The sequence below is a fragment of the Monodelphis domestica genome, chromosome 4 (assembly GCF_027887165.1).
Source record: "Monodelphis domestica isolate mMonDom1 chromosome 4, mMonDom1.pri, whole genome shotgun sequence".
Taxonomy (NCBI): domain Eukaryota; kingdom Metazoa; phylum Chordata; class Mammalia; order Didelphimorphia; family Didelphidae; genus Monodelphis; species Monodelphis domestica.
Window position 1 is genome coordinate 372,160,967 of NC_077230.1, and position 14,191 is coordinate 372,175,157.

Sequence of the window (14,191 nt, forward strand, 5' to 3'; positions counted from 1 at the left end):
TAAATTTTATAAAAAGATGGAATTAGAGACCAAACCTCTGCAGGCTTCATAATAAATAATTTTATATTTTTAAATAAAAGTTTTAAATAGGGGAGGAGTCTAGGTCTGTATCTTTAGCAAACTCCCAGTGAGAAAACAAATCCCCTTCCACCTCCTTGCTTACAAAGATGAGCAACTCCTATAATCTATAGCCCTTAGCTGGTTAGGGTGTAGGGTGGTTAAGTGATTTGCATATCATCCAGCTGAAATGTACCAAAGGTAGAATTCAAACTTCTGTCTTCCTTACTTTTATTTTTTTTTAAACCCTTACCGTGTGTCTTAGAATCAATACTGGGTATTGGTTCCAAGGCAGAAGAGTGGTAATGTCTAGGCAATGGGGGTCTAGTGACTTGCCCAGGGTCACACAACTAGGAAGTGTCTAAATCCAGATTTGAACCCAGGGCCTCCCTTCTTTGGGCCTGACTTTCAATCCACTGAGCTACCCAGCTGCTCCCCTCTTCCTGATTTCAAAAAAAAGTTTTTATTTTAATAACAAGTTTCCACGGAAGTTTTCTGAAGTTACACGATCCAAAATGTTTCCCTCCGTTCCTCCCTTCCTGTCCCAGAGCTGGGAAGCAATTCAACCTGGGGTATACATGTATTATCACTCAAAACATATTTCCATATTATTCATTTTTATAAGTGAATAATCCTATAAAACCAAAACCCCAAAACTTTTACCCAAATAAACAAATGATAAATCATCTGCTTCCATCTGCATTCCTCCTCCAATGGTGCTTTCTCTGGAGGTGTCTCTTCCTGACTTTTAAGATCAACCAGCCTTCTGAAGTCCACTGACAAAGATAAAATAGAATGTCTTTAATGATAAATCTTTATAATACGGTAAGACGTGAGCTGCTAAGTGCATTAAGCCACTAACTTTGCTATTGATTTCCTTTTTTATAAAAACATAAGACTGTCTATCCTATGCACTGTCACATGATCCTTCTGTAGTATGATAATACTGGAGATGGCTAATTCTGTAATATTCCATCCTTATTTGTTTTTCTTTTTCTTTCTTTTTTGTTGTTGCTTCATTTGGACTCTGTGTGTGTGTGTGTATGTGTATTTAGCAGACTCAAAAAGCAAGAATTTGGTAAAAATTAAACATTAAATAAGAAAGTTACACATAGATTTGTAAATTGTAAATAAAACTAAGGAGGTATATAGTCTATGTGTTGGCTGATAGGCTTTCCATTTAAAGAGATTTTATTGACAGTCTTAAACAATGGGTTGAATCTAATTGAATGACCATTTAGTAAAGATAAACACAGTCTTTCACTTGTTTTTTTAAATAAAAAAACATGTACTGTCTGTCTTAGAATCAATACCAAGTATGGGTTCTGAGGCAGAAAAGCAGTAAGGACTAAGCAATGGGGGTTAAGTGACTTGCCCAGGGTCACACAGCCATGAAGTACCTGAGGTCGGATTTGAACCCAGGACCCCCCTGTCTCCTGGTGCTCTATTCATTGAATCACCTAGCTGCTTCCCCCACTTGGTTTTTAAAACATCAGCAGAAGTCCAGGGTTGAGAAGGCATGACTACATAGCAGTTTGAACAGAAAAGACTTATGGGTTTTAGTAGACTAGAAACTGAGTATGAATCAATAGTGTTGACATGGCAGCTTATGAGAAAAAGCTTATGGGAGTCTTATTCAGCATTAATGGAACCATGCAGAATGAATTAGGAATGAGGCAGCTGGTAGCCTTGTTGGTCTTCTGCCTTTGTCAGACCATATCCAGGGTGTTGTTCAGGACGCCACATTTTTTACAACCCGAGATGTGTCCTGAGGAGGGTAACTGGAACGAGGAACGACTCCAAACCCAGAGCATCTGAAGATGGATTGAGACATTTATTCTGGAAAAGAGGAAATTCATGATAACTATCAAGTATTAGAAAGGCTGACTTGTGGAAAAGGGATTAGGGCTCTGCTTAGCTCAGAGAGTCAAACTAGCAGCAATGAGTGAAAATTACAGAGAAATCAATGTTGACTATAGGAGGTTTGGACAAAGCTGTTCAAAAGTGGAATGAGCTATCCCATCACTAGACAACTGTTAGATTTGGGCTAGACCAGATGGCCTCTGGGTTTCCTTCTACTTCTGAAATTCTGTGAATCTTTCTATAAACATGTGTCTTTGATTTTTTTTTTGACTTAGCTATTTTTATTTGTTTATTTTTTAATTGAAAATTTTATTTAATTAATTAATTTAGAATATTTTCCATGATTATATGATTTATGTTCTTTCCCACCCTCCCCCAAACCCCCTCCCATAGCCAAAGAGAAATTCCACTGGGTTTTGCAACATGTAAGTCTTTTAGAAAGTTTGCATTTTTGAAACAATAATGATTCCTGTATCTACTTCTTTTTTTGTTAGTTCTACAAGTTTGCACAAACCCCTACTCCCAGACCATTTTTGGTTGAATATAAAACTTTTGTTTTAAGCAAACTCAAGGAAATTTATATTATTCAACTCTGCCCATGGATTCCCTGCTGCTGCATCTTGGGGCAAGGGTCCATCTTTCCTCTTAAATGCTTTCAGACAACCACTTCGTTTCCTTGTGCTATTTGTCCACCGCTACCCTATTTCCATTTGTTCTTACTGGCAAACAATCCGCCCTTCCAGTCCATGAGAGTTACCTCCCTTGGGGAGGCTCAAGCTTCTGCTTAGGTTGGTGTTTTCCATCAGTCTGAGAGGTAATGCTGAGTGAAATGTACAGGGAGGTGTCGAGTCGGGGGCAGGATGAGAAAGCTTGCCAGCTCTTCCCTTGTCAAGTCATCTGTTTGAACTCAGTTACCAGAAGTACTGTGCAGACATTCAACTTGGAAGGGCAGGAATCCACCTAAAGTCAGCTCTAAGTGGATTTTCCCATCATTTTGGATGATCACTTCCTCTACATCTGTCCACCGAGGTGGATAATTGAGAGTTCTCCATTCTTCAAATGGTAAGCTGCCTGCCCACTGGATGATCTTTTTCAGCGATGGGCAAGTGAGCTCAGCCAAGGCGGATCAGATAGGCAGTTCTCAGGTCATCTCAGCTCAGATCTCCTCTTTGATATGTGGTGGCCTGGCCCCAATGCAAACACTGGAGGAAAAATGGGCATAGCACATGAGCTTCTGTCTGTCTTCCCAGTAACCAGGACTGCACAAAACCTAAAGAGAGGGAAATGGGAAGAAATACCAGACTAACCCCCATCTCGGCTCCAGTAACCTTCCCAGATCTGTAACCTGAATGCTCACTGGCAAAGGGAACTTCACACGACTGCTTTGACAGGTGTACTCCAGCACTGGATGCAACATGAAGTAGGTTAAATACCTCCTCCTCCCTAAACTAGGCGAAGGTGAACTCTCCAAGTTCATCTCCACCCATACTTCTAATTGTGTTCATTCATTTTCACCCTACTGTTAATAGTTTTTAGTGATAAATTTCCTTTCTTTTAAAAATGATGGGGTGCTTGTTTCTAGATGATTTCTTTTTTTTTAATTTGGAACTTTTTATTTAATTAATTAATTTGGAATATTTTTCCCATGGTTACAAGATTTGTGTTCTTTCCCTCCCCTTTCCCCACCCCCTCCTGTAGTGGACACACAATTCCATTGGGATTTACATGTGTCATTGATCTAGATGATTTCTGTTCCATTTTACAATAAAATAACATTTCTTTGCTGTTGCACATGATGAAGTCTATTTATTTTGTGGCTTGATTTAATATGGACATGGTTTTTCCAGACTGATTCTCAGAATAATTACCTTTTGGGGAGATTTTTTACCTACAACCTACCTGTGTATATATGTATATATATATATATACATATAATATATGTATTTATAAACCCTTTCCTTCCATCTTAGAATCAATACTGTGTATTGGTTCTAAGGTAAAAGAACAATAAGGGGTAGGCAATGGGCGTTAAGTGACTTGCCCAGGGTCATACAGCGGGAAAAAAATAAATCCTTACTCACTGTCTGAGGTCAGATTTGAACCCAGGATTGCCCATCTCTGGGCCTGGTTCTCAATCCACTAAGCCACTTGACTTCCCCTTGACATTAATTTTTTTTTAATTTGAATTCTGGATTCTCTCCCTCTGTCTAGTCCCTACCCCACTCATTGAGAAGACAAGCAATCTATTTTTCCTTTAAAAAAATGTTTAGGCTTCATCCTGCTGACTACTGAATCAACTGTTTTGAGATTTAGTCCTTTTGATCCCTGTAAGAGCACCCACCTTTGGTACTGTCAGCCAAGTTGGATTTGGTCAGTGGAAAGAGCATCGAGTGGGTGTCAGAAGACAAGTATTTGTCTTGGCTGTGCTATCTCTGGAACCTTGGGTGAGTTATTTAAACTCTTTGACCCACTATTTTCTCATCTGAGGGGTTGGGTAGCATGGGTTGTGACCAGAAGTTCTCGAGACATTTAGAAAGACTTATTTGGCTGTGTGTGCAGGATAGACTGGATAGAGAAGAGATGAAGGGTGAGGAAACTTGTCAGGGGACCAGTATAATAGTATATAACAATGCAGTATATATAGAACAGAATAGAGGAATTGACATAAGCAGAGAACTGGGTACAAATCCTAGTTCTTCCATTTACTATCTGAGTAAGTATTGCCCAGCACTTCTGAACCTCAGTTTTCTAATTGATAAAATAAGGATAAGAATGTTTGCAGCAGGAGCAGCTGCTGATAGAGCACCAGACTTGGAGACAGGAGGACCTGGATTCAAATATAACCTTAGACACTTCCTTGCTGTGTGACCCTGGACCAAGTCACTTAACCCCATTTGCCTAGCCCTTGCTTGTCCTTCAGTCTTGGAATTGGTACTAAGAGAGAAAGTAAGGTTTAAAAAAAAAAAGAATATAATATCTATTTCTCAGGGGTACTGTGAGGATCAAATGAGCTGATATATATAAAATACTTCATAAAACAGATTATATAAATGTTAGCTTTTGTAATGATGAAAGATAATTGATCAATCAATAAAAATATATATTTTTTATTTTTTTAAACATAATTTTATTTGGTCGTTTCCATACATTATTCACTGGAAACAAAGATCATTTTCTTTTCCTCCCCACCCCCTCTCCTACCACCTTTCCCTCTCCCATAGCCTACGCACGATTCCACTGGTTATCACATGTGTTCTTGACTCGAACCCATTTCCCTGTTGTTGGAATTTGCATTAGAGTGTTCATTTAGAGTCTCTCCTCAGTCTTATCTCCTCCAACCCTGTAGTCAAGCAGTTGCTTTTCATCCGTGTTTTTACTCCCACAGTTTATCCTCTGCTTGTGGGTAGTATTTTTTAGATCCCTGCAGATTGTTCAGGGACATTGCATTGACACTAATGGAATTTTTAAATAAACATTTACCTTCTGACTTAGAACACAGTATTGGTTCCAAGGCAGAAGAGCAGTAAGGGCTAAATAATTGGGGTTAAGTGACTTGCCTACAGTCACACAGCAAGGAAGTATCTGAGGCAAAAAGCATTTATTAAGTTCTTTTTAAAAAAAAATAAATCCTTACATTCCACTTTAGAATCTGTATTGGTTCCAAGGCAGAAGCATGGTAAGGGCTAGGCAATGGGGGTTAAGTGACTTGTCCAGAGTCACATAGCTAGGAAGTGCCTGAGGACAGATTTGAACCCAGGACCTCCCATCTCTAGTCCTAGCTTTGAATCCACTGCATCACCAACTGCCCCCTCCCTCTCCCCTAGTTTATTAAGTTCTTACTATTTGCCAGGTACTATGTGAGCTGGGTGGCTTAGTGGATAGAACACTTAGAGCCAGAGTGAGGAAAAACTATTCAAATCCAGCTTCAGGGCTTGACATGGGAGTGGACAATAGATGTGTACAAAGTTCTGATAGAAATCAAATGTTATCAATCAAAAGATAGGGTAGGAATGATAGATAAAAATCAAAGATGACTTAAGTTTTTAAGTCTTAGGGAGGTTGATGGTGCTATTGATAGAAAGAGATTAAAGGGGCAGCTAGGTGGTTTGAGAGCCAGGCCTAGAGATAGGAGGTCCTGAGCTCACATCCAGTCTCAGACACTTTCCAGCTGTGTGACCCTGGGCAAGTCACTTAATCCTCATTCCCCAGCCCTTACTGCTCTTCTGCCTTGGAACCAATATTCAGTATGATTCAAAAATGGAAGATCAGAATTTAAAAAAATTTTTTAAAGAAATTAGAAAATTACTTGGAGAAGTAGGAATTTGATAATTTGATATGAGATAAAACTCACATTTATTATAAAGTTTATAGAGTTCTTTCCTCACAAACAGCCGTAGGTAGACAGAGCAAGGATTGTTATGCTCATTTTATAAATGAGAAAATTGAGGCTCTGAGATGTTTGTAATCTGCCCATAGTTACAGTCAGTAAAGACGTAAAAGCAGAATTTGATATCATGATTACCACTCCTGCCTTCTTTCTATCAGTTGAGGCCCAGAAGGTCTTACTCCATCCTTTAATTCTGACCTTGTGGGTGTCAACCCGCCTCATGTGTGTTTCTTGAAGACAACATATGGTAGGGTTTTGGATTCTAATCCATTCAGCTATTCGTCTACGTTTTATGGGTGAGTTCATCCCATTCACGTTCAAAGTTATGATTGTCATTTGTGGACTCCCTGGCATTTTGATTGCCTTCCCTAATTCTAACCTTTTCTTCTTCGGCTCTACCTTTTAGTCCAGTGATTTACTTTGAATCAGTCCCCCTTGTCCCCTCCCTTGATGTTTCCCTTTTTAGTCCCTCCCTTTTGTTCCCTCCCCCTCCCCCCTCTCTTTCCCTCCCTTTTTGTTCTCCCTCTCCCCCTCCCCCCCTTGGTTTTCCCTTCTCCTTACCCTTGTTGGGTAAGATAGAATTCAAGATCCCAATGGATCTGGATGTTTTTCCCTCTCAGAGTTGATTTCCCTGAGATTGAGGTTTAAGTAACCCCCCCCCCTCTCTTCCTCTCCTTCTTATAGGAGTTTTCTTCCCCTCCCCTTCCCCTGTGAATCTTTGTGTGAGAACCATTATTCTATTTGGTCTTTCTTTACCCCCTATTTATACATTACATTTTCCCCACATATTAGTATACATAGGTTGATATAAATGTAGTCCTTATAGAAGAGAGTTTGAGTAAAAGAAGATAACATTTTTCCCCTTTCCTTAATATTTACCTTTTCAGGTATTCCTTGCTCTTTGATTTTCGGTATCAAACTTTCCACAGAGCTCTGGTCTTTTCTTTGCAAAAAGTTGGAAGTCTTCTATTTTGTTGAATGCCCATACTTTCCCTTGGAAGTATATAGTCAGTTTTGCTGGGTAGCTGATTCTTGGTTGAAGACCCAGCTCTCTTGCCTTTCTGAAGATCATGTTCCATGCCTTACGATCATTCAGCGTAGAACTTGCAAGGTCTTGGGTGACCCTGATTGGCATTCCTTTATATCTAAATTGTCTTTTTCTGGCTTCCTGTAGGATTTTTTCTTTTGTTTGATAGCTTTGGAATTTGGCAATTACATTCCTGGGAGTTGTCTTTTGGGGGTTTAGTGTAGAAGGTGTTCTGTGAGCTCTGTCAGTGGATGTATTGCCCCCTTGTTCTAGAATCTCTGGGCAAAAAGCAGAATTTGAAAACAAGTCTCCTTACTGACCATTGTGTTGAATTTGAAGTGCTGAAATTATATTTAAGTGTAGAGGTGACTGAGTGGATAGAGAGCCAGGGCTGGAGTTAGGAGAAGGACCTAAGCCAAATCTGGCCTCAGAGACTTCCTTACTGTGAGACCCTGGGCAAGTCACTTAGCCCCCATTGCCTAGCCCTTACTGCTCTTCTGTCTTGGAACAAATACACAGTGTTGATCCCAAGATGGAAGGTGAGGGTTTCAAAAATCAGTGTATAGAGGCACCCCAGACTGTGGGCTCTTCAGGTCTAGGACTTGGGAGCCAAATCAGAATGAAAGAGAAAGCTTCGGAGGTCATTTGGGCAGAGGTGATGCTAGTTGAAGCCTTAGGAATGGATGAGCTCACCAAGAAGGGGGAGGAAAGAGAGGACGAGTGCCAGGAATAAAGCCATGGAGAATGCCAACTATTAGGGTGTAGGAAGATGATAAGGAGCCAGAAAGAACCAGAGGAATGCTGTATCACAGGCCCCAGCAGGAGGAAAGTCAATCACTCGCTCTGCGGCCCTGCCACACTGGCCCATTTCTACTTCTCACCATGATGCTCCTCCTGCCTCTTTGCCCTTGGCTTTGGCTGGCCCTCTTGCTTGGAAAACTTGCCCCCTCCCTGACCCCCCCCCCCAGTCTCTTGGAATTCCTGGTTGCCTTTGAGACTCAGGCTAAGCAAGTGTCAATAACTTCAGCGAGCTCAGCTCACGTGCTGGCGTCTGTAGGAGGCCCTCAGCACTCGGTGCCATCCCCTTCTTGTGACGTGACCTTGGGCATCTGCTTTGTACACATCTGGCACAGGCTTGGAGCTCCTTTTTGTCTTTGTCTGCAGAGCCATGCACAGCAGGGCCTGGCGCATAGTAACATTTCATAAATGCTTGTTGATTTAATTGATTGGCCACCAGTGCCAAATGTATAGAGTTGGGTTTTTTTTTTAACTCTTACCTTGTCTTAAAATCAATACTAAGTATCAGTTCCAAGACAGAAGAGCAATAAGGGCTAAGCAACAGGAGTTAAGTGACTTGCCCGGGTTATACAACTGGGAAGTATCCAAGGTCATCTTTGAACCCAGGACCTCCTATCTCCACACCTGGCTCTCTGTCCACTGGACCACCTTGCTGCCAGAGTCAGACTGAGAAAATCTTGAGGAAAATCACTCTGGTAGCTTTTGGAAAGACACATTAGAGAGGGAAGAGATTTAAAGAGAGAAAATCAACTAGAAGGCTATTTCAGCAGTCTAGGCAGGAGGTAGTGAGGACCTGAACTAGGGTGGTGATTCCTTATGTGAACGGAGAAAAGGGAACGGGGGCCAGAGAAGCTGCAGAGAAACAGATGACCAGAGGACAATTGATTAGAGCAAGACAGAGAAGTGGAAGAGGACCCTGAGGTTGTGGCCCTCGGGGGGCTAAAGGACAGTGGAGACTTCCACAGAGAGTGTAGAGGGGGAGAAGTCATGGGCAATGGGTTTAAATCTTTCAGTCAGTTTTGGCATAAAGGGTGTGGATGAAAGTTGAAAGTAAGGTTTTGCCTTTTTTTGTTGTTGTTAAAAGGTGAAATGACCTAAGCATGCTTTGTACAGAAGAGAGATTGGTGTTTAAGAGGGGAGGGCTATGATCAGTAGAACAAGGTTCTGATGGAAATGAGAGAGGGTACCTGGTCTCAGTTTTCTTCGTAATACATTTAATCTGTCTAATAGGAGTGAATCGACATTCTTTGGTAACCCTTTGTAAGTATAATAGTGCACCTTCTGTACCTTGAGGGAAGATTGTGCCATACAGCCAATCTACAGCAGTCGTACCCTAAGAACTTACTAAATATCTTTTGAATGAATGGTTCCTGTGGCAAAGTAGATTTTCAGTTCTGCCTATAACTGTGTTTTTTTTTCAGACTTGAAGGCACCTATTCCTAGCAGATGATCAGCCTCATGCAGAGTTTAAAACTGGACACATCCTTGGGGCTTGGGGGCACAGTGATAATCCAGCAGGATTAGCCATGGCAGTTTCCTCTTCATACATAATGGACAATAAATAGTAAAACAGAGCTTGGTCTGGCTTCCCTCAAATGCCCAAGTTGAGGCTAAACCTAGTAAATCCCAAGACCAAAAGGACCAGTGGTAAGAAGGCAGAGATGAGCAGCAGCCACTCGCAGCTAAAAACCAAAAGGCCAGTGGAAATCACAAAAACTATTTTCAGTTTCCACTGAAGGAAGTTGAATACATATTTCTTTGTCAGATTTATGTCTCAAACACTGGGTTACATACTTGATCATATGAAAAGACTGTTGGAGACCAAAAGACACACCCTACTTTGCCTTCCCTTCAGCCCCTGACAGACAGACAGACAGACAGACAGACAGACAGACACACACACACACACACACACACACACACACACACACACACACACACACACACCCCACCTTCCTTTTGTATTCTGGACTTTCTAGCATTTGCAGTCAACCAAACTGAGATGATTTGAAGGCTTGGAAAAGGTCCCTTTTCCTAAAGCTATCTCCACCCCCACCTGCTCAGCCATGGCTGACATTCCATAATTAAGAACTTATTCCTTCGGGCTGTTTTCTCATGTGTTGTTAAAACCAACCTTGAAAGAAGTAGTACATTAAGCTTTATTGGTCAAGTATAGCTCATCATGACTCAGCTAGTGAGATCCTTTCCTAAGAGCAAGCTTTGACAGAGGAGAGAGAGGGAGGAGAGAAAGCAAGAAGAGGCTGCATATATACAGCATGGGGAGGGACACAGAATGGGGAGTCTCAGCAAAAAGGAAATCTTAAGCAAAGCAGCAAACAGTGAGTTCTTGATTTGGAGTCCAGAGGACCCAGTCTGAGTCCTGGCTCTGCCACCGTAGCTATGTGTGGCCTGGGACAAGTCACATAACCTCTCTGTCCTCAGTGTCCTTCTCTGTAAAATGAAAGTATCAGACTAAATAACTGCTAGCTCTAAAACCATTATCCTTTCTTTATAATTTGACCATGAGTCAGTCATGCAGCCAAGTAACCCGGAGTTTCTGGTAGCAGATTTGGCTTTGTTCTTTGTCCCTCTTCTCTTCCTCCACCTTACTGAACCTCCTGCCTCCCACATCCCTATTTCTCTCTAGCCTAGGAGGCACCCTCCCAATGGCATGATGAAACCCATTTCTTGGTCAGTTCCCCTTTCCTCTGCTCTTACCCTTCTTCTTTCCCTTCCTTTGCCTTTACCTCCCTGGCAGCTTGACCACTTTCCCAGTAGTTGTTGGGGAAACTTACTTGTCCAGAAGCCATTGGCTTTGGCAGCCTTTCCCCTCCTATCAGAATTGTGGCAGTGAGTGGGGTGAGGACAGAAGGTGTGGTGGCAAAGTGGGGACAACGTACCAACCCTGTCATGGGGCAAAACTCAGAAGAGGGGCAGAAATGTGATTGGACCAGTGACTCTCTCTTTAAACCAATCATGTATCTCCCAGCGCAGGGATGGACAGACAGCATGGATCCCAGAGAAATAGAGTGTAGATAACTGCTTTCCCTGAGCCTGTTGGGCTCCACCTTAACCGGCTCCAGTCTTCATTTATTAAAGGCTCCAGTTGGAATGAGCCAAGCCCAAAGCTTTTACCTTTGGAGAAGAGAGATGAAATTCTGGTAAGATTCTCTAGGTGTTTGTGAACCCACATGTTGAGGCTGAGCTGTCTTCATCCACTTGTTCATTGTTGATATTTTTCTGAGTAATTCATTTTTTCCCTATAAAAGTTTATCTGTCCATGTGTTTTTTTTGGGGGGGTCCAAAAGCCAGAAGCTTCTACTGCTTCGCATTTCTCAAGGTTATTTTTCTGTTGCAAAGTCATTTTTCTCATCCAGTGGCAGAATTTCCATAAGTCTTCTGCCTTATTCAGTACCATTGTCTCTCTAGGCGGTGTTGGTCTGGCTCTTGTGCTTTTTCTAGAGTAAGGATATATAATAATTGAGGACATATAAAAAAAGTGGTCCTCCCCTTCGCTACTTCTCATTACTTTCTACTCACCACCCCTCAATGGTCTCCCTGAGGTTGTCACCAGCAGCTGTTCAAGGCTCCAATAAGTGTGAAGCAGCTGCTTTCTGAAAGGTAAAAAAAGGAGACAACATTCTTCAGAATCCTCAGAGGAATGGGAGAAAGAGGTAAGGAGGAAATCACCTAGAAGCCAGTTGGTATACTAAATAGAGTGCTAGGCATAGAGTCAGGGTGATGTGGGTTCAAATCCTGCCTCTATGACTCACAATGCAATTATGAGCAAGTTACTTTGCCTGTCTGATCTCATTTCCTCACTGGTAGTACCTAAATAACCTATTTCACAGCATTATCATCATAGTAGAAATCATTTTTGCTAGCTCTGAAGCAAATTGTAATTGTGCCCTGGTCTCTAAGGTTTACTCCATCAGCATAGGCATGGGCATTAGTAAGATGAGATCATATTTCTTAAAGCACTTCACAAACCTTAAAGTGCTATTTTTGTATTTCATGTGTATTTTACATGTATATGTACATATTTTCACAAATACAACTATATATTATATAAATATATTTAATATTTTATTATAAATGCTAGCCATTATTGGTAGTAATTTCTCAGAATAATTTTTCTCCTCTCCTTACCCTGTTAAAATGGGAGAAGGAATTTGTGAGTCAGCGTTATAAGGGATTGTTGTTTTTTCCTGCCTCATTTCTGATATTTCCCTCACCAAAGAATGTGACCTGTTTGCTATCTCCTTAGCATCCATCAGATGTCTCATTCCACTTACTTGGTTCAGCAACCAGCACCTGCTTAAGTTAGGGAAGATGAATTGCTTTGAAACTGGTGGCTGTCCATTGTGTGCTATATTATGGGGGAAAGTGCTGAGGATACATTTAGAAAGATGGTTTATCATCTCCCTTTACCTCTATCATCCACAGGGTCTTGGGTACATAGTAGATGCTCAGATAAACTCTTACTTGATTAATTCTTGGTAGCCAATCTTTTAAATCAATAAGTTAGCATTAAAAAAAATTTCTTACCTTCTATTCTAAGGCAGGAGTGGTAAAGGCTAGGCAATTGAGGTTAAGTGACTTGCCCAGGGCCACACAGCTAAGAAGTGTCTGAGGTCAGATTTAAACCCAGGACTTCCTGTCTTCAGGTCTGGATATCTACTAACCACCTAGATATTCTCAGGTAGCATTTATTAAGCTCATAGTATGTGCCAGGCACTGTGCTGAGTATTGAGGATTTTAAGAAAGGGAAAAAAGCCTGGTTTTTGTCTTTGTTTTTTAAGTTGTCATTAAAGGATTATTAGATCTGAATTCCTTAAGTGAAATAGATGATTCCCTTTTCTTTAAGCCTTCGCTCTGAGAAGCCTGTACATGACAGCATTAGGTTTGACTTCTGTGTAGAAGCAGGGGCGTGGGTAAGATGACCTCCCCAAATTCCTTCTAGCTGTAGGATTCGCTGTCTATTACTCTTGCTTCTGGGTGATCCCCAGTGTTTTGCCATAATCATTGCTGTCCACATTTGTTGGGAATGTCGAGTTGGACTGTGTTGTGTTGTGTTTTGTTTCATTTTGACAACAGAATAACCATTTCAAAGTCCATCCTCCAGGACAGGCTTGTCCCTGAGGACTGTGAGGGGGAGGCCTTTGCTGCTGGACCCTTGTAGACACAGAGAGGTGGCCTCTGGCTGCACCCCACCCCCTGCCATGCTCAATCTTGTTCTTCTCTTTCAGGCTTGCAGGTGAACCAGAAGGCTTTGACAACATTCCCAGATGTGGTCCTTGTACGGGTGCCCACACCTTCGGTGCAGTCGGACAGTGACATCACTGTCTTGAGACACCTGGAGAAGCTAGGCTGCCGCCTGGTCAACCGCCCCCAGAGCATTCTGAACTGCATCAACAAGTTTTGGACATTCCAAGAGCTGGCTGGACATGGGGTCCCCATGCCAGACACGTTTTCCTACGGTGAGTTGCCTTGAAATAGGGCCAGACTTTAACCTCTTCAATTGTTGCTAACTTTCTGTCATTCCCTACCCAGACCTCTTCACAGCTTTTGTTGTTCCCTCAGAAGGAACCTCTCTATCAGTCATATTAATCTTGCTCTTTCTCCAAATGTGTCTTAGCCTTTCACCTGGGATTTCCACTCCTCTTCCCTCTTTTCAGTCACTCTCCCTCTTTCCTCCAGAACCTTCAAGCCTTTCATGATCAGCCTCCCCTGAGTGGCCGTTCCTCTTCACCACCACCACCATCGCCACCACCTCTTCTTGGGATACCCCTATCATTTTTTGGTGGCGTGATGGATAGAGGGCAGAGTCTAGAGTCAAGAAAACTCATCTTCCTGAATTCAAATCCAGCCTCAGACACTTACTAGCTTTGAGATCCTGGGCAAGCCATTTAGCTTTATTTTTTCTTAATTTCCTCATCTATAAAATGAACTGAAGAAGGGAACGGCAGACCATTTCAGTATCTGCCAAGAAAACCTCAAATGGGGTCACAAAAAACAACTAAACAACAAAAGCATTATGTGTTGGATTTGTCCTACAA

General features: G+C 41.8%; 1 protein-coding gene and 1 long non-coding RNA gene across 4 annotated transcripts in view; one reads left to right on the forward strand and one right to left on the reverse strand.

The window, feature by feature from the left end:
• RIMKLA (ribosomal modification protein rimK like family member A) overlaps window positions 1-14,191 on the forward strand; it is a 72,303-nt gene that overhangs the window by 20,456 nt on the left and 37,656 nt on the right. The window contains exons 1-2 of one of the 2 annotated variants that reach the window (XM_016422542.2): window positions 11,969-12,084; window positions 13,382-13,612. In XM_016422542.2, the coding sequence (XP_016278028.1) occupies window positions 12,075-12,084; window positions 13,382-13,612 (241 nt within the window). In that variant the 5' untranslated portion in view covers window positions 11,969-12,074. Of the gene's footprint in view, window positions 1-11,968; window positions 12,085-13,381; window positions 13,613-14,191 lie in introns of those variants that run through there. The other variant, XM_001367017.3, reaches the window with a different exon arrangement.
• LOC103100598 (uncharacterized) lies at window positions 1,592-11,850 on the reverse strand. Of its 2 annotated transcripts, XR_008911492.1 has the most exons (3): window positions 11,673-11,850; window positions 10,928-11,590; window positions 1,592-1,896 (listed from the first exon to the last, which is right to left on the reverse strand). It is a non-coding gene; the product is annotated as an uncharacterized LOC103100598 (long non-coding RNA). The 2 variants fall into 2 exon arrangements; XR_001622555.2 differs by having other exon boundaries at window positions 11,268-11,705.